Source organism: Ictidomys tridecemlineatus, chromosome 15 (genome assembly GCF_052094955.1).
Source record: "Ictidomys tridecemlineatus isolate mIctTri1 chromosome 15, mIctTri1.hap1, whole genome shotgun sequence".
Taxonomy (NCBI): domain Eukaryota; kingdom Metazoa; phylum Chordata; class Mammalia; order Rodentia; family Sciuridae; genus Ictidomys; species Ictidomys tridecemlineatus.
In genome coordinates, this window is record NC_135491.1 from 44,454,000 (window position 1) to 44,481,674 (window position 27,675).

General features: G+C 44.3%; 2 protein-coding genes across 9 annotated transcripts in view; one reads left to right on the top strand and one right to left on the bottom strand.

The window, feature by feature from the left end:
* Ranbp10 (RAN binding protein 10) overlaps positions 1-12,870 on the bottom strand; it is a 64,865-nt gene extending 51,995 nt beyond the window's left edge. The window contains exons 1-2 of one of the 2 annotated variants that reach the window (XM_040280015.2): positions 12,502-12,870; positions 11,599-11,710 (exon numbers count right to left, since the gene is read on the bottom strand). In XM_040280015.2, the coding sequence (XP_040135949.1) occupies positions 11,599-11,710; positions 12,502-12,736 (347 nt within the window). In that variant the 5' untranslated portion in view covers positions 12,737-12,870. The remainder of the gene's footprint in view (positions 1-11,598; positions 11,711-12,501) is intronic. The other variant, XM_005318331.5, reaches the window with a different exon arrangement.
* A 110-nt stretch (positions 12,871-12,980) lies between these two features.
* Tsnaxip1 (translin associated factor X interacting protein 1) lies at positions 12,981-27,630 on the top strand. 7 transcript variants are annotated; one of them, XM_078032536.1, is made up of 16 exons: positions 12,981-13,390; positions 17,363-17,459; positions 21,877-21,989; positions 22,135-22,261; positions 23,420-23,513; positions 24,005-24,201; positions 24,578-24,713; positions 25,143-25,312; positions 25,394-25,553; positions 25,630-25,760; positions 25,919-26,044; positions 26,182-26,334; positions 26,464-26,573; positions 26,778-26,904; positions 27,000-27,106; positions 27,316-27,452. In XM_078032536.1, the coding sequence occupies exons 1-16, from the start codon at positions 13,347-13,349 to the stop codon at positions 27,323-27,325; spliced, it is 1,902 nt and encodes a 633-aa protein (XP_077888662.1). In that variant the 5' UTR covers positions 12,981-13,346; the 3' UTR covers positions 27,326-27,452. The 7 variants fall into 7 exon arrangements, with proteins under 7 accessions (XP_077888662.1, XP_077888661.1, XP_077888663.1 ...); XM_078032535.1 differs by having other exon boundaries at positions 12,983-13,390; positions 27,320-27,630; XM_005318497.4 differs by lacking the exons at positions 12,981-13,390; positions 17,363-17,459 and adding an exon at positions 21,285-21,382 and having other exon boundaries at positions 27,320-27,630.
* Positions 27,631-27,675: the final 45 nt, after the last annotated feature.

The following is a 27,675-nucleotide window of genomic DNA, read 5'->3' on the forward strand; positions in this document are numbered from 1 at the left end:
CTATCTCAAAATAAAATAAACAGGCTGGGAATGTAGCTCAGTGGAAAGCACTTGCCTAGCATGCATGAAGCACTGGGTCCAATCACCAGGACTACAAAAAAAGAAAGAAGGAAGGATGAATGGATGAATGGATGGACATACAAACCAGGACCTCTTGACTCTCCAGATATGTACCAAGCTAGAGGGAAAAGAACATTTCTTTGCTGTCCTCTCCCCCCTGTCCTGACAGAGAGAGCTGGGAACATCATACACCGGGGACTCCTCTGATAACAAGTCTGATATTCCCTTCCTGCCTCTGGAAGGGAAGCATCTGAAGAGTTTTAGAGTGACAGAAATACTTCACAGCAGGACTCAGAGATAACACTCCTGACTCTGTGCAGCTGGTCTCATGCACTTCAGCTAATTCAGGCCTTATATTTCAACCCACATCTCAGGTTACCTATTAGAAGAGAGTTGGTCCAAAGTGCTTCTGAGCTTCTTCCCAGCTCTGACCTAGAGACTTCAATTCTGGGCAGAATGTCAATAATGTCTATGTTCTACTGCAAATGTTGTATACACAGATGCAAACTGAAAATGAGGAAGACCTTGGAACAGCAATCAAAAAGTCACCAAGAGAAGCTGGGGTTGTGGATCAGTGGTGAGTGCCTGTCTAGCACATGTGAGGCTCTGGGTTCAATCCTCAGCACCACAAAAAAATAAATAAAATAAACGTTTTGTGTCCAACTATAACTAAAAAAAAAGTCACTAAGAGCATGATGGTGCAACTCTGTAATCCCAGCAACTTGGGAGGCTGAGGCAGGAGGAACACAAGCTAAAGGCCAGCTCAGCAAGACCCTGTCTTAAAATAAAAAAACAAAGGTCAGTAGTAAAGTGCTCTGGGTTAAATTCCTAGTTAAAAAAAAAAAAAAAAAAAAGTCACCAAGAAAGGGCTGGGGTGTAGCTCAGTGGTAGAACATTTGCCCAGTATGCATTAGGTCCTAGGTTCCATCCCCAGCACTGCAAACAAACAACAGAAAGTGAAAAGAAAACTTGTAAATAGTTAAAAATATTTGAAAATCATATTTATAATAAGGGTTGATATATAAAATATAAAAATATACAGGATATATAAAATACCCTGTCAGGCACAATGGTGCACATCTATAATACCAGCAACTCAGGAAGCTGAAGCAAAAGGATCACAAATTCAAAAACAGCCTCAGCAACTTTGTGAGACCCTCAGCAACTTAGTGAGACTCTGTCTCAAAATAAAAAATTAAAAAGGACTAGTAAAATGCCCTCTGGGTTTAATCCCTAGTAGGAAAGAAAGAAAAAAAAATTCCTATAACTCAACAACTTTTAAAAAAAGACAAACAACCCAATTAAAACATGGGGAAAGGACTCAAAGAAGAGACATTTATTCAAAGGAGGTATACAAAAAGGCATGAAACTAGTCATTAGGAAATGCAAATCAAAACCACAGTGAGAGCTGTGGTTGTGGCTCAGTGGTAGAGTGCTTGCTTAGCATGTATAAGGCACTGGGTTCGATCCTCAGCACCACATAAAAATAAATAATATAAGGGTACTGTGTCCATTATAACTAAAAATTATATTTGAAAAAACACAAAACAGCTGGGCACAATGGCATATGTCTGTAATCCCAGCGGCTCGGGAGGCTGAGACAGGAGGATTGAGAGTTCAAAGCCAGACTCAGCAATGGCAAGGTGCTTAGCAACTGAGTGAGGCTCTGGGTATAAATAAAATACAAATAGGACTAGGGATGTGACACAGTGGTCCAGTGCCCGAGTTCAATCCCTAGTACAAATAAATAAATAAAATTAAAAAACACAAATCATAATGAGTTACCACTCCACACCTAGGATAGCAATATTAGGAAGGAAGAAAGGGAGGAAGAAAGGGAAGACAGGAGGGAATGACATGTAAGGGCAAGGATATGGGGAAATTAGAACCTTCATACGTTGCTAGTGGAGACTAAAACATTGCAGCCACCATGGAAAACCCCTTGGTGATTCCTAAAAAAGTTAAACTTAGCATTATTGTATGACTTAGCAATTCTATTGTTAGGTGTACACCCAAAAGAATCAAAAACAGAGATTCAAACAATAAGTATACCAATGTTCATAGCAGCATTATTCACAATAGCCAAAAGGTTGTTCAACCCAAGGGTCTATTGACAGATACATGGATAAAGAAAATATGGTATGTATATATACAGTGGAATACTACTCAGTCATAAAAATGAATAAAGTTCCTTGTAAAATATTGTCATGTGTATAAAAATACAAAAGATCCCAAAAGTCAAGAAAAGGAATGAATTTCTGAGAGATAAGCCACAACAAGAGAAACCTTGAAAACATTGTTACATAAAACAAATCAGATAGAAAAAGACAACTATTGTAGGAATACCTTTATATAAAGCAGCTAGAATAAGTAAATTTGTAGAGAGAAAGTAAATTAAATTAAATGTAACCACTAGGAGTCAGGCTTGATGGCATACAGCTGTAATCCCAACTACTCAAGAGGCTGAGGCAGAAAGATTGCAATATGGAGTCCAACATAGACAATTTAGCATGACCCTGTCTCAAAATTTAAAAAATAAAAAGGGGGATGGGGTTGTGGCTCAGTGGTTTGGCAATAGAGTATTTAGCTACCACGTGCAAGGCCCTGGGTTTGATCCTCAGCACCACATAAAAATAAAGGTATTGTGTCCAACTACAACTAAAAAATAAATATAAAATAAAATAAAAAGGGCTAGGGGTATGGGGATGTACCCCAGTGGTATAACACCCCCTGGGTTCTGATAGCACTAACACACACACACACAAAAAAAAAAAAAACAACAACCAGGAGCTGGGAGGAAGAAATAGAAAGTTATTGCTCAATGGGTACAGAGTTTCTGTTTGGGGTTATAGAAATATTTTGAAAATACATGATAATGGTTGCACAACATTGTGAATGTAATTAATATCACTGAATTGTACACTTAAAAAAGAATAAATGGCAGGGTGCAGTGGCACACGCCTATAATTCCAGTAACTCAGGAAGTTGAGGGAGAAGGATTCTAAGTTCCAGGCTAACCTTGGCAACTTAGCAAGACCCTGTCTCAAAATAAAAAATAAAATAAAAATGCTGGGGATATAGATCAATGGTTGGGCACCCCTGGATTCAATTCCCAGTACTGATGAAAAAAAAAAAAGGGGGGGGGTAAGTGGTTCATTTTATGTTTCAAATATTTTACCACATATACACACAGAGTCACACCCCTACATTTCTGCATGCCAGCATGAGCCTCATCTGGTTTTTCCTGATTAGACAAGTAGGGCCCAGGCACAGAGTTCAGTGAAAAACATCAGAATATTTTGTATTATGGCCTCATGTCAGAAATAACAAGTCCCTCTCTGCTAGCACAGAGCAACTGAGAAGAGCAAAGAACATAGTTTACTTTCTATCAATTTCTTAGAAGGAAGGTAGATTTTTATGGGCTTAGCCCATAGGCATTTTTAATAATGGTTGCTTAAGTAACATGAACCAATGATTATGGGGCTTGAACATTTTAATTTAAGATACATCAATGGGATTATCTTCAGACCCACAAAGCTGTGGTAGAAAGTGATAAGGTTTTCAGGAAAAAAAAAAAAAAAAAAAAGAAGATGCAAGGTTCTCAGCCTCAGGGCTGAGTTGGCTCTTGAGGGCTAGGGAAGGTTGGAGCTCTGCTCTTCACCCTCTCAGATGAAAAAAACAATCACCACTGCCTCCACCCCAGATCTCCAAGGAGTTCCTGGAATCCCATCTGACAGTTTCACTTTGACATCTAACACCTTAGCTATAGCTCAGCAGGTTGGCAATTTTGTTCCTATCAGAACTTGTCCCAGATAAAAGAAATCAACAGTCCATACAACAGAGAGGACTCTGAGACAGTGGCTACAAAATAGTTGTAGAGACAGGATCTTGTTGTGTTGCCCAGGCTGGCTTCAAACTCTTTTTTTTTTTTTTTTTTTTTTTTTTTAAAGAGAGAGTGGGGGGGGGAGAGAGAGAGAGAGAGAGAGAGAGAGAGAGAATTTTAATATTTTATTTCTTAGTTCTCGGCAGACACAACATCTTTGTTGGTATGTGGTGCTGAGGATCGAACCCGGGCCGCACGCATGCCAGACGGGCGCGCTACCGCTTGAGCCACATCCCCAGCCCCTGGCTTCAAACTCTTGGGGCTCAAATAATCCTCACACCTCCACCTTCCAAGTAGCTGAGACTACAGGCATGCACCACCACACCCAGCTCTATTCTTAAAATATAAAGCATGTTTAGTGTTAAAAGATCCTATGTATTCTTTTATAGTTTAAAAGAAAAATTATCGCTCTATTCTTAAAATATAAAGCATGTTTAGTGTTAAAAGATCCTATGTATTCTTTTATAGTTTAAAAGAAAAATTATCTAAGGACTCTGGTGTAGCTCAGAGGTAGAGTGCTAGCCTGAGTTTGATTCCCCAACACCACAAGAAAAAAAAAAAAAAAAACTTATCTATAGATCAAAAAATATGTATTTATTTTTGAAAAAAAAAGAATATAATCATTTGCAGACTCCTGGCACAAAGGCTGTTATGAAACAGCAGTCTACAAAAAAATAGTGCACACCAATTTCAGATCCACGGCTTCATAAACTTGGCTGTAACCAGTTCTACTACGCCAACCATTCCCTCTGCTTCTTTCCTCTCGATTCAGCTCTGAGTTGGCACTGTCTTTGAATCATCTGGGCACAACTACTCTTCTCTTCTGTCTACTTTCCGTCTTCCAATTACCTCTACTCCCAGGGCTGGTAGGTTTCATCCCATGATGAAACTGACCAAAAATTTACAACTGCCTGGTATACTATACATTGAGAAAAATTCTGGGACTTTGTCTGGACAAGAATGAGTGTTGTTATCAATCAGTAATGTCTGTCATAAAAACTGAGGGTATGGAGGAGGGAGTATTTCACATTTGCCATAACTGATCTTAAATTAAACTTCCCTGAAATACCAAAACTACCTCTAAGTCCATAAGGGAGGAGAAGACAACAAGTGGAAAAGGGGTGCAAAGGACTTCTTTAGCCACTCCCCCACATCCCTAGACAGTCAAGGGCATCCTGTTCTGGACCCTTGATGAAAAAGGGACCAGCCTCTGCTCTATCACCAAGTCCTTCAGCTTCATTTCTTGCAACACAGCAATGACTTCACATTTTGGTCACAACACAAAAACGCCAACAATCCTGGAGCTACAAAGATGTTTAACATGAAGATTAGGGATGCAGCTCAATGGTAGAGTACTTGCCTGACATGTGTGAGACCTTGGGTTCAATCCCCAGAACTTGGGGGTGGCGGGGAGATAGATTTTAAACAGAATTTCAGGAGAGGGAGAGGGACATCCTGGCACTTAGACACGGTTATTCATCCCTCTCCCAGTGAGGAGTCTTTTCTTTCCAAATTGACCACATGAATCTGCTATGGGGCCCTTTATCTCTTTCCAATGGCCCCAGAATAGGAATAGCATATAGTGTCTGCCACCCAAAGCAAAAGGTTCATTCTCTGTGCTCCAGCCTAGTGAGCCCCTGCTTTCCTCCAACAGAGAATCTCCCCTTCCTACTGACCCATTAGAGGAAAGAGCAAATTTCCAGAAAATGAAGAAACAATGGGGGCAGGAGGGGAGATGTGAAGTGAATTCTAGGAATTTCTCTAGAGGCTAATCCTTGACCAACAAAGACCCCAGTTATAAAGAAGCAGCCACACTCTCCACTCTCAGCTCACAGTTGGAGCCTGGCCACATGAAGCAGGGAGATCCCACCAGAAAAGTGGAAACCATATAGACTCCAGTTCTCTTACCACATGCCACAGCTATATCCCAGTATGCCCAAATTAGACCAGGGCATTAACCCTCAGCACTGGTAAGCCATAAAATATTCCAAGAGGTTCCAGAGCACAAATATTTCAGTCTCAAGAAATAGCATGGACTGGGGTTGTAGCTCAGGGTAGAGGGCTTGCCTTGCACGGGTTCAATTCTCAGCACCACATAAAAATAAATAAAATAAAGGAGGTATTGTGTCCATCAACAATTAAAAAAAGAAACAGCACATTGTATTACCTGGGAAGAGACATAGCCCAAAGCTCAGCATCTACCTGTGAGGCCACCAGCTCCAGGGGGGCAGTCAGGGAGAGCTGCCTTGGGCAAGGACAGCAACTATACCTCTGAGCAGTCAGGACAAGGCTTTTGTCAGTCCACAGATAAACACTGAACTTCCCAACAGCAACATACAATACATACACAGTGAACTGAGGGGACCTTGAATGTGGGACCAGCCACAGGCTATCTCTACACAGGGAGGGTCTAGGCTCAGAGGCTTTCCAAACCAGGAAGGCAGCAAGTAAGATCTTAGAGAGTGACTCTCTAAGTCTCCAGGGAAAATCACTTTGGGTGATCCTGACTCAGGAAAGGAAAATGCTTAGACATAAAATATGAAACCACCAGAGAATTCTATATAAGCTGAGTCCCTTTACCTCTGAGAAGCCTCCCTAGTTATCAATCTTCAGGATCCCTCCCCTATACCTTACCATATGGGAGAAAGTCCAGCTAAGAGAGAGAAAAGAGAACTGCTGTAAGAAAGCCATGTTCAGAGCCAAGAATCTAAAGCCACTGGACCCCTCTGGATAAAGATCTCAGACAGAGGAGCCTCTACACCACATCAACAGAGTTTTTCCCCAGCTAGAGTCTCTACACACTGTTACTGCCCTCAGAACAAAGTCCATGACCCTTGGCCACAGCACACAAGGGGTTTTCAATCCAGCCCTTGACTACTTCATTCCCTGTGCCCATATCTTCTCGTTGTTGTTGTGTTTTGACACAGGGTCTCACTATGTTGTTCAGCTGACTTCAAATTTCTGGGCTCAAGCAATCCTCCTGCTTCAGCCTTCTGTAGTAGAGTGTCCCTGAGTTGCTGAGACTACAGGCATGCCTACCTTTGCCTCCACATCTTTTTATACATTGTGTCTTCTGCCTGAAGCATCTGCTCCTCACTTTTGTTCACTGGAACACTAATTCCTCGTTCCATTAAGCATCATCACCTCTTATATGAAGCTTTCTCCAGAGGTGAAGGAGGAAATCTGGGCCACCCTGGATAGTACATACACTATCAGCTAACCTTTTCTCTATCATCCCTTGAGGTCAAAAGCAGGGGCATATCTGTTTTCTCTATGAACAGACTTCATAACCTGTGGCCCTAGGGTTCAGGCCTGGGGCAAAAATAACAAGGGCCTGTCTGCTATATAGAATGAATGGACAGGGGCTGAGGATGTGGCTCAAGTGGTAGTGCTCTCGCCTGGCATTTGTGCGGCCCAGGTTCGATCCTTAGCACCATCTACAAACAAAGATGTTGTGTCCACCGAAAACTAAAAAATAAATATTAAAATTCTCTCTCTCTCTCTCTCTCTCTCTCTTTAAAAAAAAAAAATAGAGTGAATGGACGGACACACTGTCTCTTGCCTAGCCACAGGAAGTCAGCTAAAGGAAGAAGCAATAGCTGGCTAATGATGACCAGAGATCCCTGCTCAGGGGCCCAGCTGCTGAGAACACCCCACCCCTTCTCACACTGTCCAGTGTTCTAGTCCAGGCTTGCTGTTCTTGAGTAGAGCCACCCATCACATGTCAGGAGGCTTCTGCTGCTGGGATGATGTTACAGTCTATTTTGAGGGTCACACTGGAGCATCGGTCAGCTGGGTAAGCCACACCCTCCATGTGTCATCACTAAAAGCCAGGGATACCCACAGGTCTGTAAACTCTGCCTGAAGAAGGTGGTGCCCGACCATGAACCCTCAGCTTAAGGGCCTCTTTGGCTTCCTGGAAAGATCAACCTGGATGCACCTTATCTCCTGGCACCACTGGCAGGGCTCATATGCCTCCTTACCCCATCAGACCTGCTCTCAATGTTCCCAGCTCTGGTGACTCGGTCCCCAGTACCAAAAAAAAGGACACCATGAGAACAAATGTATTTCTTAAGAACCATGACACTAAAAACTGGATTCATGAAGACTTTCTACAAAGGAGATATATCCAAATCTCAGAAAAACAAGTTTACAGACTCAATGGAACAGTAAGTCAATAAAGCTATAAAGTCAATAAAGCTATTCTGACCATGTATATGCTATTTACCCTGAGATGACAGTGGCCACCACAGCTTTGATGAATGCTGCAAAGACTCTATTATCCCTTTGAAGCATACTGGGGCCTCTACATGACTAAGGTCTGATGAATAAAAGTTTCTCCAAGGCAATTGCAGTCACTTTATTTCATGCCAACTTCTCTAGCCCCACTAAGCAATGAGCATCTTTCAGTTCTGTCCCCTACCACTGAAATTCTGTAAGCATCCAATAGGACATTCCCTTCCATTAATCCAGTGAAGGAATGCAATAGCAGCCACAATGGGGAAAGGCAATAGCAGCATAAACACTTGTACCTAGGATCAGATAAGGACATCTGACAAGTTAGGCTATTCCATTGCCCATCCTAAGCCCTGCATCCAGGGCAGGCCTCCAAACATTCTAGGGACTAAGGGTTAATCCAAAAAACAGATATATCATCATTTGCTCCAATCAGGCATGGTGGCACATATCTATAATCCCAGTGACTCAAGAGGCTGAGGAAGAAGGAAGGATCACAAGTTCAAAGCCAGCCTCACAACTTAGCAAGACCTTTTGCAATTTAGTGAGACCCTGTCTTAAAATAAAAAATAAAAGGATGGGGGATGGGCTAGGGATTAGCTCCATGATAGAGAGCTTCCTAGCATGCATGAGGCCCTGGGTTCAATCCCCAGTACCACAAAAATACATTAAGAAAAAACAGGACTGGGGATGCAGTTCAGTGGTAAAGTGCCCTGGGTTGAAAAATAAAATCATTTGCTCCATTCATTTCCTAGAGATACTATGAAGATCAAATCAAATCAGATACCTTGGGAAAGCTACACAGCTGGTTAATGCTTGGGTCATATACCAAACCAGGGTCAGAAATATACCTCTAACACTGACCAGAAAAAGGAAACAAATTGATTAATGTTTTTCTGCCCTATAACTGCTCTTGGCCTTCTCAAAACTATTCTACATGACTGTGGGTGTAGCTCAGTGGTAAAGTGCCTACCTAGCATGCGTGAGGCTCTGGGTTCAATTCCCAACACTGTCAAAAACAGAATAAACCACACCTGATCCATACCAATATCTGGCTATATCTAAACCAAGAAAAGGCTTTTGAGGATTTTCTAAAGCAACCACAAGGGGCCATCCATAAGTCACCATCTGATAATGGTCAACTGAGTAGAGAATCACAAGCATATATGACCTGGGACCTTTTAAAACTGAGGTCCTTTTAAACATACATGACCTTGAATCTTTTAAAACTTTTAAAAATGCTGGGGATTGGGGCTGGGGATGTGGCTCAAGCGGTAGCGCACTCCCCTGGCATGCGTGCGGCCTGGGTTCGATCCTCAGCACCACATACCAACAAAGATGTTGTGTCCGCCGAGAACTAAGAAATAAATATCAAAAATTCTCTCTCTCTCTCTCTCTCTCTCTCTCTCTCTCTCTCTCTCCTCTCGCACTCTCTCTTAAAAAAAAAATGCTGGGGATAGAAGCTGAAAAAGCTGCCCACCTTTTGTTAGTCTTGTAGGCAACACCTACAATCAGACAATTCAACATAACAGAGTCTTTTTCAGCAAGATCCACTTAAAACTGAAATATTAAAAAGCCAGTCAAAGGAATCTAGGTCTCTAAGTTAAACATTTCCCTTCTGAAAAGTATTCTTGTTTCTCAAAGATGTTATCTATGAAAAGACTACAGAGAAGTGGTCTAGCTGGGCATGGTGGTGCATGAATATAACCCCAGTGGCTGGGGAAGCTGATGCAGGACGATCAAGAGTTCAAAGCCAGCCTCAATAACTTAGCAAGGCACTAAGCAACTCAGTAAGACCTCATTTCTAACTTAAATTCAATAAAGGGCTGGGGATGTGGCTCAGTGGTCAAGTGCTCATGAGTTCAATCCCTAGTACAAAAAAAAAGTGAGAAAGTAGTCTATTTCCCTCCCTATAATTTTAAGGAAGATCTCTCAATTTCTTTAGCAATGAAACTCCAGCATCAAAATCCTAGTCAGTACTATAACTATTTTTGAGTTACTTATTTTAAAAAGCCATTCTATTATTTATTTATTTATTTATTTTTTAGTTGTAGGTGGACACAATACCTTTATTTTTTATTTATTCACATGTGGTGCTGAGGATCAAACCCAGCACCTCACACACACTAGGCATGAGCTCTACCACTGAGCCACAACCCCAGTCCCATTTTTAAGAAGCCATTCTCATTCACACTAGTTCAAGCAAATTAAATATATATTCTTCTATTAGAGGGTGGGACAGGAAAATTAAGGCTCTAGAGCCCTCCAACAAATATAAGTTTTTCCTATCTGTTAACAACTAGATGGGGATAAAAAAGTGAAAGATCCAACAGCTTCCCATGATTAGAATCTCAAAACCATCAAATGCATTAAAAGCAGCTTAGATGGTGGCCTAGCTCCCCAGAGTGTAGAAGAGAAGACTGAAGTCCCAAGATCTACCCAAATCCTCAGAGCCCTGCCAGGTAGGGGAGTTATACAGCTTCCCCGAAGCAGGCTAGGCTCTTACTCTGGCAGTCCTGCCCCAGCACAGCCCCTTGGGCAGGCATTTTGCACACACAAGGGAAACAGTTCCTAGGAGGGAAGAATTATTCTAAATGATAGGAAACACAAACTCAGGGTCAGCAAGGAGATCACTGGTAGGGTTAACAAACTTCCCACACCAAACCTAAGGTCTGATGAAGAAAGTTTCTCCAAGGCAATTGCAGTCACTTTATTTCATAGTTTAAATACTTTAAACATAGCCACCGGAAAAAAAAGGAAGAGTGGGAGAAAAAAGAGATCGAAAAATGTCCCCTCTAATATCCTGTGTCTGCTTAAATCACCCTAAAGTAGGGAGTCTCCCTAGTGCTGACTTTAATAAGGACCTTCCTAAAGCTGGTCCAACTGGTGTTCAAGTCCCTAGACTGAAAAACAAGTTTATGAGCAGCAGGTCACCTGATTCTGACCATGTATATGCTATTTACCCTGAGATGACAGTGGCCACCACAGCTTTGATGAATGCTGCAAAGGCTCTATTATCCCTTTGAAGCATACTGGGGCCTCTACATGACTAAATCCCATAAAAAGGAAACCTGAGTGGGAAAGAAGGGAAGCCACAAACACCATGCCCTGGTGGGAAAAACCTCATTCTGGACACTGAATTGTTAATGAAAACTTGTTACTTGTGTCCCTGATTTGTGAAATATGTGATTACATCATCACTAAAAAAAGTTCCCTGTTTTACCCACAATGTGCCTACTTGCTGTCAAGGCCCACTGCTTAGACTTGGACATTGCCCACAGTCAAGGGACAGAGGCAGCCCAGACCCAAGTGGCTTAGCAGATTCATATCAGTCATAAATGTCAGCCAGGAGAACCCAAACTCTGACCACAGAGAACAACCCAGTGTTGAGGACAAGAGAGTGGTAATGAGAGACTTACCCATCTCTTCCTTTGCTGACAATCTTTACTTCAAAGTAATAAATACCACAGGCAGCAGGTATGGGATGGGTGGCACGCACTGAAGCTGCATCTTTGTGATTTTTGCCATGACCTAAAGGGAGAGGGCAAGGAATAAATTTCAGCAGAAGGAAATAAAAATGGAAGGCTCATTCTCTCTGCTCCACGGTAACTTCACCCCTCACTGGCCAGAGTAAACCAAGGAATAATAATATGCAGTCCAAGGAATAATTAAACAACTGAGTAAATAGATAAACCTCCCACCTTTGGCTCACCTCCTCCTGAGACTAGTTGCCTGACTGAGCCACATTCCCCCATAACAACAAAACAAGGGCACAATCAATGTGGATCCATGTGAGAGATGCCTGAGTGCAATTGGCAGTCTCTCCACAATCCAGGCAGCCCACCTGAGACACCAGGGGAAAGAGGAGACAGACTAGGAAGTCATTCCCACCAACAACTTTAGCACAGAACCCCAGGCCCAGTCCGGGATGACTGACAAGCAGGCCAGTCCATGCACTACTGGCTAATGGAGAGGGATGTTATCGCCTCTTTTTGCCCGACTCCTGAAACAAAGTGGAAAAGGGCTGAACTGGAGTTGGAGCCAGCCCAGGACAAGCAAGGAGGCCCTAAAGTGAAAGGTCCAGCTCAGAACTGGTTTAGACACCTGTTGCAGTTATTTTGACGTTGGGTGTCTCAGGGCTGAGCAAAGCAGGCAGTCAACCCTCGGCCTGGTCAGCTCCACCACTCTGGACACTCCGCAGGGACGAAGGCCTATCTTGGAGCCCCGAGGCAGATACAGGGACGTGATGCAGCAGAGGCAAGCAACACAGCTGCCCTGCGGACACTACGGACTTATCCTCCTGGGATCAGACAGGCCGATACCTTTGTAGTGGACGCGGAGGTTGCCCTGGGAGAGGCCGATGTAGTTGTACTTGTCCTTGGGGCTCCAGGAGCGCGGCAGCGGCGTCTCGTGCTGGTTGACCGCGGGGTACAGGCGCTGCAGGCGCCGGCTCAGCTCCTGCTCCCCGGGGGATGGCAGCCCACCCGCAGCGCCCCCGCCAGAGGAGTCTCCTGCCTGCGGGCTCCCAGCTCCCGGGTCCGCCGTCGCCGCCGCCATCTTGGAGGGAGCTGCTATTGTGTCACTGGGGGCGGGGAGGAGCGCGACCAGATCCGCCCAGCTCAGCCAATGGCTCGCGAGCCTCCCGGGGCCTCAGGGAAACTGAGTCCGAGTCGGGCACTTCTCTTTGGACACTGCCACGCCTCACCACATTTTGGACTGCATTTCCCACAATGCAGAGCTCCACAGGGGCGTGCCAATGCGGGATGAGAGGGAAATTCGGGAGATGTAGTACACACCTGCTCCGTCCTAAGGCTGTCCAGCTGAGACTCCAGGACCCCGAAAACTACAATTCCCGCAGACAAAGCGACCTCCGGCCTCTCAGCTCTCCTTCCTCCCCTGTGGTCTCTGCTTATCTCCCTGACTCAATTCTGTCGCTAATGTCAAACTTGCTGTACTGACTGTCTCCCAGGGCACCCTGTGCCCATGTCGAGTCCACCCTAACTTCTTGGTCTTCCTCCGAGCCCGCGGTCGCTGGACTGGGGGCGTGGCAGAGGCCGGATCCCGCCCTCACCGCCGGGCTGCTGGGGCCTGGTCGCCATGGCAACAAGCTGTACACTCCCGCAGCTTCCCGGGCAGTGGGTGCTGGCCACACGCCTGCCGGAGGGTCATGGCCTCCCTGCCGTCGCAGCGCTACAGCTTCTCCAAGTCGAGGTAGGCGGTAACCCGGCTAAGGGCGGAGAGGATGGCTTCCAGAGAGAAAGATGACACCTGGTCCCGACCTCTGCAACACCTGTTGGCTTCTGTCCTTCGGGCTGGGGCTTCAGCCCCGCAGAATTAGTGGTGCAGAAGCAGTTAGAATTCTGGCTGACTTGACAGTCCAGTGAGGACAATTCGTGTCAACAAAAAGGCAGGATAACAAAAGGGCCGGCACACTTTACTATTAGTAATCACAACTATCTTGTATTGAACATTAAAATGCTGAATGCTTTCTGTACCACGTATAACCCTCACAACACTTCTATGAGGTAGTTACATCACCATTTTAAAGACATCTAAGCCTGGAGAGCTCATATGTTTTACACATACTTATGAATGGTGGAGTTAAAATTTGAACCCAGGCTGGACGTGGTGGGTGAAGTCCTGTATCCCAGCAACCTGCAATGCTGAGGCAGGAAAATCACAAGTTCAAGGTCAGCCTGAACAATTTAGCAAGACCCTGTCTCAAAATAAAAAATAAAAAGGTCTGGGGATGTAGATCAGTGGTAAAAACATTCCTGAGATCAATCCCAACAACTCAAGAGGTTGAGGCAGGAGGATTATAAGTTCAAAGCCAGCCTTAGCAATTTAGTGAGACCCTGTTCCCAAAATAATTTCTTTTTTTGGTACTAAGGCACTATAATACAGTGGTACTCTGCCACTAAACTATGCCCCCAGCCCTTGATTCAGTGGTCAAGTTCAATCCCCAGTATTCCCCCCCCAAAAAAAAAATACATCCTCTCCACCTCTCTTTAAACTTTGAGACAGGGTCTCACTAAATTACCAAGGCAGGCTGAAACTTGTGATATTTCTGTCTCAGCCTCCTTCAAAAGAAAAATTTTAAAAATGACTGGGAACGTAGTTCAGATGAACTCTCCTAGGTTCAACCCCCTATTACCCCCCCAAAAAAATAAATAAATAAAATGTTCCAAGACTGAGCTTCTATATCTCAAACATGAGGATGACACAGCCCACCTCACAGTCACTGTTGAAAACATTTAAGTAAAATATGGGAAGCCCTGCCACAGTTCTTATATATCTATAATATAATTCTCAATGCAAAAAAGCCTGACTGTGCCCAGACTCTAATCATTCAGGGGATTCTGCCTTTACAAAAAAAAAAAAAAAAAGCCTATAAAATTCCCCTAGAACAGGAAATAAAAATTCGAAGATTTTATCCAGAGCTAATAGTAAACTTGAGAAAGTGAGTTGTTATCTATCACAGGCATAATCCAGGACACTGCAATAATCTACAAAAGGGATGTAAAACAGACTCAGAAAGAGAATCTCCATCCATTTCAGAAAGAAAGCAGAATATAATTTCTGAGTGCTGAATTTGGTGGCGATACAAAATATCATTCATTCACTATAGTCTTCCTTTACCATTATGTAGTGACATACATGGGTCTGGGCTGTTCCCTTCAAGGAGAAGTGTGATTATCCTCTTCCAGCTCCTCTTAGACCAGGGACAACATGATGGATAGGACAGACCTTAGCACTGTAGAACATGTCAGCAGGATCCTCTAAAAAAGACCTTCAAATTGTATATTTCCCTGGGGCAGGTATCTCTTTCTTAAGGTCTTTTCTCCTTTCACCTTCACATTCCTACAGAGTCTATTGGTGGATGGAACTCACAGCTTGAGGTGAGGTTGCTCAATACCAGATACATTCTTGAGAAACCCACTGCCTACCATTGACTAAATAATTGAGTTCTCACCACCATGGATATAAAAATATATTTCCCATTCCCTTTTGAAGGTTGGTGTAAAGCCTAGAAGCATCCTAGGCTTTTTGGATAAGCCTACAGGCTCTACTGGGTGCTTTGTTTTGTTTCTGTAAATCTGCTTTTTACTATTATCTTCTTTCACAAAAATGTTGTAGAGTTGTATGATTGAAACTAGTTTTCTTCTCTATAAATCTCTTATCTACTAAATTTTTCCAATTGGAAATTTCTTATGATTATATATAGAGTTCCCCTCAGGTTTTCTGCTTACCTTGCCTTTTGTGATGTTTCCAGAATAAGCAAGAACACTACAAAATGACTTGGTCTTGATAGGAAGGTATTGATTTAACCCAGTGAGTAGTTGGGGTTGATCTACTGTATCATCTTGTTTTCTAAGACTGCCTCAAACCCATGTACATCTGACCAGACACCTTTATTTTTCTGCACTAACTTCTTTTTTTTATTTTAAACTGGCTTCTTATTTCTCATGTTTTGTCCACATTTGCCCAAAGGATTTGGGTTGTTACTGATCCATGGAGTAGGACTGAAGAATTCCAGACAAGGTTTCCCAGCTGGGTTCATGTGAATGCTTTCAAGTTCCCTAGAGTTTTTTTCTTTTGTTTGTTTTTTTTTTTTTAAAGAGAGAGTGAGAGAGGAGAGAGAGTGAGAGAGAGAATTTTTAATATTTATTTTTTAGTTCTCGGCAGACACAACATCTTTGTTGGTATGTGGTGCTGAGGATCGAACCTGGGCCGCACGCATGCCAGGCGAGCACGCTACCACTTGAGCCACATCCCCAGCCCTTCCCTAAAGTTTTGATAGTACTAGTCCCATTTTTAGGGGCAAAGACACTGAGGTTCATAGGTTAAGCAGCATACCCAAGGTCATCAGCTAACAAGGAGTATGAACACATTAGTCCACTTGGCAGTATACTTTACCCTTTGGATCTCTGAAATTACTTCTTCCTTTTATTCTACCTGGGCAAGCCTGCCCCCACATGTAGTACTCCCTGCTGACTTCCAAGTGCCTCCATAGCTTGAACAAGATATTAAAAACTTCCTTAGGGTCCACTTTTTCCCATCCTACTGTCATAATTAACATCTGTGGAGCTTATTGCATTTTACACAGGTTTTTTGTTTTGTTTTTTTGATACCAGGGATTGAACATAGGGGCACTCAACGAATGCTGAGCCACATCCCAGCCCTATTTTATTTTTTTATTTTATTTAGAGACAGGGTGTAAGTGAGCTATGTAGTGCCTCGCTTTTGCTGAGGCTGCCTTTGAACTCATGATCCTCCTGCCTCAGCCTCCATAACCGCTGAGATTATAGGCATGTGCCACCACACCCAGCTACATAGTATTTTTGTATACCTCACTTTTTTAGTTGTAGATGAACACAATGCCTTTATTTTGTTTATTAATTTTTATGTAGTGCTGAGGATTGAACCTCAGGTGTGCCAGGCAAGCACTGTACCATTGAGCCACAACCCCAGCCCTGTATACCTCACTTTTATTTAAACTTCACAACATTGTGAGAGGCAAGGTAAGAATTGTCTCCACTTCTTTTAAAAAATATTTATTTTTTAGTTGTAGTTGAACACAATACTTTTATTTTATTTATTTTTATGTAGTGCTGAGGATCAAACCCAGGGCCTCTCACATGCTAGGTGAGTGCTGAGCCACAACCCCAGCCCCTTGTCTCCACTTCTTTAAGAGGAGAACAGACTGAGGAATATTAAATGTATGACCCAAGAGTGATTCATTTGGAACCCCAGATGTCAGTCCCTAAATCTTATCAGCCAGGAAATAGAGGATTCAGATTCTGCACACCAGCTCTCGGACCCTAGACCCTGTGCTGCTTTTTTGCTATCACCTACTTTTGGGATCACCTCCTCAGAGCGTACCAGAATTGTGAACTTGAAACCATTAATGAAATATAAATCCAGAGTCTCTGGGTTCATGGTTAGGGTGTCCTGCTGTTGCAAGAGTTGGTGAGACTCTAGTGATGATGTTTCAGGAAAATGGTTTGGGTCCAGGGCCAGGGGTTTCCTTGGCAACATCTCTGGGACTCTGGAGGCAGTGCTAGAAGACTCAGAGGCTGACTCTGATAGGAGGGAAGTCCATGCCTTGTGGATTTGGGAAGGATAGGAGGGCTCTTCCTACTCTGGGATCTGTTACCCACCACCACCTTCTCCTCTATGCAGAACACACCCACAGTCTTCAGGAATGAAGATAGATGACTGTCTCCGAGAACCCAAAAGCACCCAGAAGTGCAAGCTTTCTCAGAAACGAAAGACACTGGTTAGTGACAATGCCTTTTTGGATCTCCACATGTCATCCCCTAAACCCTATCTGTCTGCCTGTCTGCAACTCAAAAGCACCACCATCTGAAATAGGCACACCAGAACAGCTTCTTCCCGGTCAGGATAGTGTGGCTCACAAAGGCCAAGCCTCCCAGACTTTGGGGAAGAGAGGAATGCACACTGGCCACTTGTCATCTGAAAAACCTTCCCAGACCCTCCTCCCAGGCAGAGCCCTCAGACCTTTCCCTGAAGCTCAGCATTCTGGAGTTTTTTTTTTTTTTTTTTTTTTTTTTTAGAGAGAGAGAGTGAGAGAGGAGAGAGAGAGACAGAGAGAGAAATTTTTTTTTAATATTTATTTTTTAGTTCTCGGCGGACACAATATCTTTGTTGGTATGTGGTGCTGGGGATCGAACCCGGGCCGCACGCATGCCAGACGAGCGCGCTACCGCTTGAGCCACATCCCCAGCCCGAGTTTCTTTTTTTTTTAATATTTATTTTTTATTTTATGTAGTGCTGAGGATTGAACCCAGGACCTCGCAGGTGCTAGGCGAACGCTCTACATCTGAGCCACAATCCCAGCCCCCTGAAGTTTCTTCATCCAGCCTGCCATGTGTCAGGCATTGTGTTAGAAGCTGGCATGGTCACCAATCTCTGGGGTCCTTCAGTGTAGTGACTATGCTTTTTTGTCCTTATGGCCCAAATGTTGATAGGATACTTGAGTGGTTGCCATAAGTTAAGAGCTCCATAAATGCTTATGAGCAGCTATGTAAAGGTAGAGTAAAGGGGCTAGAAGTAAAGCTTGGTAGTAGAGTGTTTGCCTACCACTGTATAAGACCCTGGGTTTGGGGCTGGGCTTGTGGCTTAGTGGTGGAGCACTCACCTAGCATGTGCAAGGCCCTGGGTTCCATCCTCAACACCACATTAAAATAAAGGTATTGTGTCCAACTACAACTAAAAAATAAATTTTTTTTTAAAAAAAAGACCCTGAGTTTGATCACCAGCACTGAAGACCCTGCAAACAAAATCTTTTTGCTTAAAAGCAAAGTAAAGTAAGGTTTCTTGATTGTGTGGGTTCCTGTTCCATTCCTGTTCTTTACAGTTTTTACATAAGAATGAATGTTGTCTTATTAAAATTACTAGAGTTTGTATGTGAATGTGTGTGTGTTGCTGGAGATCAAACCCACGGCCTCACGCATAAGGTTAAGTGCCCTACCACTGAAATATATCCCCATCCCATTTTTGGGCTATGATAGGATCATAGGATTGTTATCATTTAATGAACAAAACACCCATCTTCAAATCTCAGAGAAAAGAACACATTTGCGCAAACAACTCTAGCTCACAGTGGAACACTGTGGGCTGTGTGGTGCTTTTCCTCTTGGTGAGTTTGTCCCTTGTGGAGGATTTGGAGACACGTAGACCTCAGGTGCCCACACATTGTGAGGCTGAAGACAGTCAAAACGGCAAAATCCCTGTAGAGGGAGGAAAAAGGGATCAGTATGGACTCTTCCGCCAAGAGGAAGTACAGTCCCCTCAAGGTGAGCTCTGCCCTGCTCCCTGCTTCATCAGCTGTCCACTAACTGGTGAACCTCTGGCCAGGTTCATTTGCTCTTTCTTCTGCGCGGCCATATTCACCACCAGGTGGCGCTATTGCCCCCCTCGCCCCCGCCTGTCTCCCTTGGATCCCAGGGCCACCTTCCCATTTTCACCTACAGAGGGAAGCAGAGAGCTTCAAACCGCCCAACCCAACCCTGTTCTCCAGCACTCCACCCCCACACCCCCCCTTTATCCGGAATACTGCATTCTGGCCACTGTTGATGGAGGCCTTTCCCAGCTGTTCATGATAACCTGGCAAAGACGCAGCTACCACCACTGATTACCAAGTGTCTACGCACATTTGCAATTAAAGTAGGGCGAGCATATTTTCTCACGGCAAAAGGAACAGATATGAGTACTGGCCTTTTGAAACTCAAAAACTTTCTATTAACTCCCCAGGATTAGATTCTAGGTATCTTCCAGGGTTATTTTGTACTTTTATAATAATCACATCAATTTTGATAGTCTTTCAAAAGAAAACTTACGATTTGATGACCACACCTGACTTTTTCAAATCTTTTCATGAAATATGTGTCATGGAGACATATATATATATATATATATATATATATATATATATATATATATATATATATATGTATGTATGTATATATATATATATATGTATGTATGTATATATAAAATGTGTGATTCCCTGGGTTCAATCCTCAACACCACATAAAAAGTCTACTTCTAGGGTTTCATCATTCTTTTGTTCATCAAGCATTTCTGGGTCCATAGTCATGCTGGGTCCTGCTGGGTTCTAGGGACATGAGGGAAGCTAGGGGTGGTGGGGTTGGTGTGACAAGTGAACAGGGCCCCAGGGTTCAATCCCCAATACCACACAAATGCACTTGCAAAGCAATCAGATTATAGGTCACAGATAATATCTTAACTTTTTTTTTTCAGTACTAGGGATTGAACCCAGGGAATCACACATGGTAGGCAAGCACTCTACATTGAGCTACCTCCTCTGCATTTTTTATCTTATTCTGGGAGAGTCTTGCTAAATTGCTTAGACTGGGCTCAAATATGCAATCCTGCCTCAGACTTCTGAATAGGGGTTATAAGCATGTGCCACCAAGCCCAACTGGTCTTAACACATTTTTAAATCAGAAACTATATACTTTGCATTTGCTGATATTATGCAATGGAAATAGAAACTGACAGTATATCTCTAAAAATATCTCTAAAATAATGATCCATCTAGAAATTTTGTTACAGATGGACAGAATGCCTTTATTTTATTTGTTTATTTTTATGTGGTGCTAAGGATCCATCTAGAAATTTTAAAATAAATTCATATGTTCTCTGATTCACTTTTACTTAAAATATAATATGTACCAAAAATAATGTTAAGCCAACATGTTCAAAATGTTTGGGACAGGGTCAGAGGAGCACTCACAAGGTATTTATTTAAATTGCTTAAAATACTTTTATTAAGAGGAAGAAAAGGGACTGGGAATGTGGCTCTGCGGTAGAGCCACAGTGCCTGGCATGTGTGAGGCACTGGGTTCTATTTTCAGCACCACATATAAATAAATGAATAAAATAAAGGTCCATAGGGACTGGGGCTGTAGTTCAGTGACAGAGTGCTTGCCTACTAGCCTATTAGAGTGCTTACTACTAGCATGTGTGAGGCACTGGGTTCAATCCTTAGCACCACATAAAAATAAACAAATAAAATAAAGGCATATGTCCATCTGTAACAAAATAATAATAATAATAATAATCAGGAAATAAAAATAAACAAATAATCAGGAAAAATGGTAAGAAGAGTCACACTTAAAAATCAAGGCAGAAAAAAAAAAATCAAGGCAGAGAGTTGGGGATGTGGCTCAAGCGGTAACACGCTCGTCTGGCATGCTCGGGGCATTGGGTTCAATCCTCAACACCATATAAAAATAAAATAAAGACGGGCTGGGGATGTGGCTCAAGCGGTAGCACGCTCGCCTGGCATGCATGCGACCCAAGTTCGATCCTCAGCAACACATACAAACAAAGATGTTGTGTCCACCGAAAAATAAAAATTAAAAATTCTCTCTCTTTAAAAAAAAAAAAAAAAGATAGTACCAGAAAATTTTGACAATTGTTAAAAAAAAATTAAAAAATAAAGATGTTGTGTCCACCAAGAGCTGAAAAATAAATATTAAAATCAATCTCTCTCTCTCTCTCTCTCTCTCTCTCTCCCCTCTCTCTATCTCTTTGGGAAAAAAAAAAAATCAAGGCAGAGCTGGGCACAGTGGTGCATGCCTATAATCCCAGCAGCTTGGGAGGCTGAGGCAGGAGGATTGTGAGTTCAAAGCCAGCTTCAGCAAAAGCAAGGTACTAAGCAACTCAGTGAGAACCTTGTCTCTAAATAAAATACAAAATAGGGCTGGGGATGTGGCTCAGTGGTCAAGTGCCCCTGAGTTCAATTCCTGGTACCACCCCCCCCCCAAAAAAAAAAATCAAGGCAGAGCCCAGCACTTACTGAGTTCCTAGCAGGTGCCAGAGTCTGTATAATCCACACACTAAACTTTCTCATGGCAGTCTCATCTCAATACAATGCAATGGGGACTACCATCTTCTCCACTTCCCAGATGCAGAGACTGAGGCTCAGAGAAGTGAAGCCTGTGGTTATATAGCAAATAAGGGAGATCTAGGATTTAACCCAAGCCCTCTCAAACTCAAGAACAACAATCTTAGTTATGAATCTTATTAAGAGATATTCTAAAAACAAAATCAAAAAACCACCTGGAGTGTGGGAGGGGGATGGAAAGGAACATTAGGAAGGGGAGTAATGTTGCCATAGTAACTCTATCTGTCCCTCCCTGAAGACCTTTCAGTTATCTATGGGTGGCCACCTGTCCCCATGGCCCACATACACCAGTGGTCAGACTATTCTGCAAAATCGAAAACCCTGTTCAGATGACTCCTGGAAGCAAGTCGGGTAAGTTAAGGTCAGCCCAGTGTGGATGGACTGTTACAGACCAGACCTTGTATTGGCAGGCAGGGCAGAGGCATAGGCTATCCCAGACCCAGGGTACAAGTGCCTGTGGGATGCTAGTGACATCTCAGTCCACCATTCCCTGCAGTAGCTTGAAGCAGTATCCCATGAGCACTGCCAAGCCAAGATACCTGGAGCAACTAGAGAACTACCTACGCAAGGAGCTCCTTCTGTTGGACTTGGGCAAGGATTCTACCCAGGAACTGAGACTGCAGGTCAGAGCTACAGACAAAATGTGAGAAGGGTGGGAAGAAACCTTACTCAAAGAACTAAGCACTTCACACCTTCAGGGGAGACGACCTCTCCCAACTCTGAAGTCTCCTCCCCTGAAAAGAAGCATATCCTATGACAAAGCCAGCTAGGGCAAAGCTGTAGCATGGAACCAAAACCCTAGTGAGGCTGGAATGTACCCATCTGAGTGAGGTTAACTGGATGCAGCCTCTAGTCCCTTTTGCAGTCTCCAGGATCCAGGCTGAGTCTTATTTTATGTCAGCAAATAGAGCCCAAATTTGTCAGCTAGGCAAGCAGAAGTCATAGTGTCCACCAGCCCTGTAGTAACAACCCCAAGCTTGAGGAAAAAGCTGAGAGACAGACAGAAAGAGATCAGTCTAGATGCAACACAAATTCCAGTACATATTAGGATATCAGGGAAGGACTCAAATAGGGATGATGGCAGGGATTCCCTGACTTCTGCCCTAATCCTGACTGAAGTATTTACTGAGCCCCAGACATGTACCAGGCCCTGGACACAATCATACAAAAAGAAGTTACAGTACTAACAAGGAAGCAGAAGCTTGAAGGCACACCACTTGGAGTAGTGAGGGTGGGACTCAAACTCAAGGCTGCTTCTGTAGCCTGTGCTCATTTCAGTAAACAATGCTACCTCTCTGCAAATCAAGAGGTCCCTGCTTCATACCTGAGTAACATCTCAGAAAAACAAAACAACAAACAAAAAACAATCTGCCTGTGTCCAAGTGGAATAGAAAATCATACATCCACTATGAAGCTGGAACTTAAGGCAGGCTTGAACCTTCAACTTCTTCCCCCAGGATGGCAGGTGAGAGGCCAACAGATTCAGGAGTTAGAAAGCAAGAAGCTGGTTACCCGGGAACCAGAGGCAGGGCTCAGACAGAGTGCCTGGCCCATGATGGTTCACCATGCCTCACAGACCAGCAGAGGCCTGCAGGCAGCTGCTCCCCAGCTCCATGGTGCCATGAAAAACTTTGGTGATGTCTTGGGCATTCATTTGTGTTACCTGGGAACACTTCTGTGCCCAGTTTAAAAAAAAAATGGGTTCCTATAAAAGGGTGGCATCTATGAGCCAGGAATTGACAGGATTCCTTTTTTTTTTTTTTTTTTTTTTTTTTTGCCAGCCTTACAGAGAGATCTTTGAGTTCTTCATAGAGGATTTCAAAACATATAAACCATTACTATCCTCCATCAAGAATGCATATGAGCTAATGCTGGGTAAGAACACAGCCCTTCTCATGAACCCAGCCTACAATGGATGCAGAGGATTCTAATCTTTCTGAGGCTCCACAGCAGGGTTGGGGCAACTACTAATTGGGATTCGAGGTCACTTTTGCATGTACTGTTCTGTGATAGGGCTCCCCAGAGGACATCACCTCCTCCTGTCCTTGAGAGGGAACCCCAGAAGAGTGAGCACCTCTGGGAAGTGAGGTGGTCGTTTTTCAGACTCAAAAGGTATAAAGCAGATTGTGGCTTTAGGACTAAAGATGCAGGGCTAAGTGTGTAGTAGCAACCCTAATCCTCATTTGGACTCTGCCCTTGCTTTTAAAGCAAGTGTGAGAATGTCTGAACTAGGAACCATGGCATTTAACAGGCAAGTATAGACTCTTGGTGTTTGCAAGTGATAGCCACTTACCCATGACCTTAGGATCTGTCTCCTGGCTGCTCTTCATGTCTCCAAAAGGACTCTTCCATCCATCCCTGCTTAGCCCACCAAAGGGAGAAGATTCGTGCCCTGGAGCCACTGAAGGCCAAGCTTGTCACTCTGAACGAGGATTGCAATGAAAGAATCATGGCTATGAGGGCTGAGGAGAGGTATGAAATCTCCATGCTCAAGAAAGAGAAGATGAATTTGTTAAAACTCATTGACAAAAAGAATGAAGAGAAGATCTCATTGCAGACAGAGGTGAATGAAAATGATGTACTGACCAAGTCCCTGAATTCCTGCCCCCTCATGGTTACCTTATTATGCACAAGGCTACTCCTAACCCTATCCACCCTCCATCTACCTTTTTAATCCCTCCCCAGAGCCTCTGTTACCTCTACCCTCTGACCTGCTGCAGGGCTCAAAACAGGTTTGGTGTGGCCCTGAGTGCCAGCAGACTTTCTTCACAGGAGGAAGCACTGGCATCTTGTTGGGTTCTTGGGAATGCTGCTTTTCTTCTTCAACCTTTCTTATTCCTAAGCTGAGGACCACCTAACACCCATCCCACCCCTGTATCGACTGGCTGCCTACAGGGATCCATAGAAAGCTCCTGACTACACAACCACTGTCCTAGTAGGTGTCCAAACTGAGGAAGAACTTGGCCGAGGAGTACCTACACTACCTCAGTGAGCGAGATGCCCGCAAGATCCTCATTGGAGATCTGAATGAGCTTCGGTACCAGCGGGAGGACATGTCACTAGCCCAGTCCCCAGGTAACCTGAGTCAGGAGTCTCTCCCCTCTCAAAGGGCTGGAGAAAAGTCTGGCTCTCATCACTCACCCCGTTCATTCAAGATTTGTAATATCTGCTCATTCTGTACCCATACATGTGGGACATGTCCCTTTTACTAACAAGGGTTGTGAATCTTTTGAGTAGGACGAGAATCATGGGATCATTAAGTAGGAATACTCCTAGCAGCTGAGATAGCCAGGGCTCCCTGTGGACCAGACAGGCCTAGTAACACATGTGGTGGGTTTCACTACTTAAGCATGAACCCCTAAACTGGTAGCCATGTGGATAAGACATGGGAGATTCAAGGCAGATAAGGCAGAAAAATCTTGAGTATGCTAAGGGATACTTAACCCAGGCCTGGGCTACAAACCCCAGAGTCAAGGTGACACAGGCTGATGGGTCCCCTGGCAGGCGTCTGGGGGGAGGACCCCGTAAAGCTAACCCTGGCTCTGAAGATGACCCGGCAAGATCTGACCCGCACACAGATGGAACTCAACACCATGAAGGCCAACTTTGGAGATGTGGTACCCAGGAGAGACTTTGAAATGCAGGAAAAGATTAACAAGGATCTTCAAGAGCAGGTGCTGGTGGGCAAGCGGGGCCAGGAATGGTAGGGCAGGGTTAAGCAGGTGGGTGGCTAGGACCAATCACCTTACCCACAGCTGGACAGTCTGCGAGCTGATTATGAAGAGGTCTGCAAGGAGCATGATTCACTGCTACAGATGCACATGAGCACACTGAAGGAACGAGACCAGTTCTTTTCTGAGCTGCAGGAGATCCAGCGTACGTCCACACCACGACCTAACTGGACCAAGTGTGAAGGTAATGATGACTTTCCTGGCCCCAGGGTCTGCTAAAAGACATGAACTGGACTCCAGGTCCTTCTCCCCTTCTGCAGATGTGGTGGCTGGAGGCCAAGAACGCTGGCATATGCTGGCAGCAGACAAGAACAGCGACCAGCTGGTTGATGTGCTGTTGGAGGAGATTGGCGAAGGCCTGCTCCGGGAGAAAGACTCCTTTCCTGGTCTGGTAGGGCATTCCTAGCAGCAAGTTTGGGTCAAAGTCGGAATAGTCAGATTGTGCTATTAAGGAGAGTTGAGCTTTAAAGGAGACCATCTGGGGCTCTTCCCTGCTTGGAGGTGGGGATATCAGGTAGCCCAGACATGAACGGAAACCATGACTTCCAGGGTTATGGGGAAACCATCCCTACTTTCCTTCGGTTTGATGGCCCCGTGGAGAACAAGAAACCAAGCAAGAAGGAAGTGGTAAACATCCTTAAGAATGCCTGGAAGGAACGTCTGGCACAGGAACAGGTCAGTTCTCACCAGTCATGTTGGCCCAGTGTGGCCTTATATCAAGTCCTCTAGGGGGTCCCCTCATGGTGCTAGGGAATAGGGGTGGGTCAGCCAACCCTGGGACATGCTGACCAAGCATCCTCCCCACTCTGCAGAAAGAAAAGTTTCCAGATTTCTTCTTCAATTTCTTGGAGCGTCGCTTTGGGCCCAGTGATGCCATAGCCTGGGCTTATACCATTTTTGAGAATATCAAGCTCTTCCACACCAATGAAGTCATGAGTCAATTCTATGCAGTTCTAATGGGAAAGGTAAGCTTGGACCTGTTTCCCTACCTGGTTCCCTCAGGGAGACAGAGGGACCTTTGTCTTCAGCATAGCCCAGCACTGCCCCCATCACTCCACAAAGCAGCAAGTTAGTGAATAATTTCCTTTCTATAGAGGACAGAGAGTGTGTATATCAACCATAAGGAAACAGTAGCCCAGTTGCAAAAAGAGATGACCAATGCTGACAGTCAGAACGAGGGGCTACTAAGCATGGAGCAGTTCAGGTAAGAGGCCAGTCCTGGCCACACCAAACTTCGGCACCTCTCCTCTGGCCAGGAATACAGGGAAAAAAGAAGCCTGGCAGGAACAGTCACAACCTCAGAGATTGCTGTTCTTCTGTACACTAATGGGGATGGCAGAAAAGGGTGTGGGGAATTTGGTGGGCAGCCTCTGCCAGTCCTCTTGTTTGTCCTTTTGTTTCCCCATAGCAACATCCTTAAGAGCACTTTCCCCCTCAAGAAGGAAGAGCAAATTCAGGAGCTGATGGAGGCAGGGGGCTGGCATCCCAACAGCAACAGTTCAGACTTGTTCAACTACCGCTCATTGTTTATGGAGGTAGGTAGGGAGTCTAAGAACTTGCTCAGCTCCTACCCTAGCTTTGACTGGCCCCCATTCAATGTGGCCTCACCCTGCCTGGTGGCCTCTTCCAGAATGAGGAGGGCCAGAGTGATCCCTTTGTGCAAAAGCTGTGGCAACAGTATGTGATTGAGAAGGATGAGTACCTACGTGAACTAAAGCAGGAGCTGGGCCTGGAACTGTGAGTGACCCTGGTGCCTATAGGTCCACTTGGCCATTGGTGATTCCCACACAAGTCAAGTTCCACAGGGTGGCATCTCAGGCCCCTGAGTGCACTGAGCTTTCTGCTGGGCACTATAAACTGCTCAAGTCCAGCAGAAAGGAGAGCACTTTAAGAGTTTGGGCTACAGAGACGAAGGCTCAAGCCTGTTTCTCTTCTTTTTTTGTGAGGCAGCCATAATGAGGTGACCCTATCCAAGATGCGTAGGGCCTTGATGAACATTGATCCCAGCCTGGACAAGCAGACTTTGAGCACCTACCTGAGCCAGGCATTTCAGCTCCCCATATCAGAACTTCCAGAGGAAGGCAACGAGGTGGAGGAAGGCACCAAGCTATGTCTCAGACTTGCACTGGAACAGCTTCAGATGGCTGATGTCAAGCGCATAGGGCCTCGAGACATAGAGCCTACAAGCTAGGCCCATCATGGATCAGATGAGAGCTTCAGTGCTGCTAATACAATGTTTAGTACTAAACTGTTTGAACCCATACCGTTTTCGAGGCTATGTTGAGGTGTTGGGTGGTAAGGGAAGG

Bases quoted from the DNA above. Each gene is read 5' to 3' on its own strand.
- Tsnaxip1 (XM_078032535.1), top strand. From the start codon at position 13,347: ATGGCCTCCCTGCCGTCGCAGCGCTACAGCTTCTCCAAGTCGAG. The intron at 24,202-24,577 runs GTGAATGAAAAT...CTGTCCTAGTAG, and splicing joins AGATCTCATTGCAGACAGAG to GTGTCCAAACTGAGGAAGAA. The intron at 25,761-25,918 runs GTAGGGCATTCC...CATGACTTCCAG, and splicing joins AAGACTCCTTTCCTGGTCTG to GGTTATGGGGAAACCATCCC.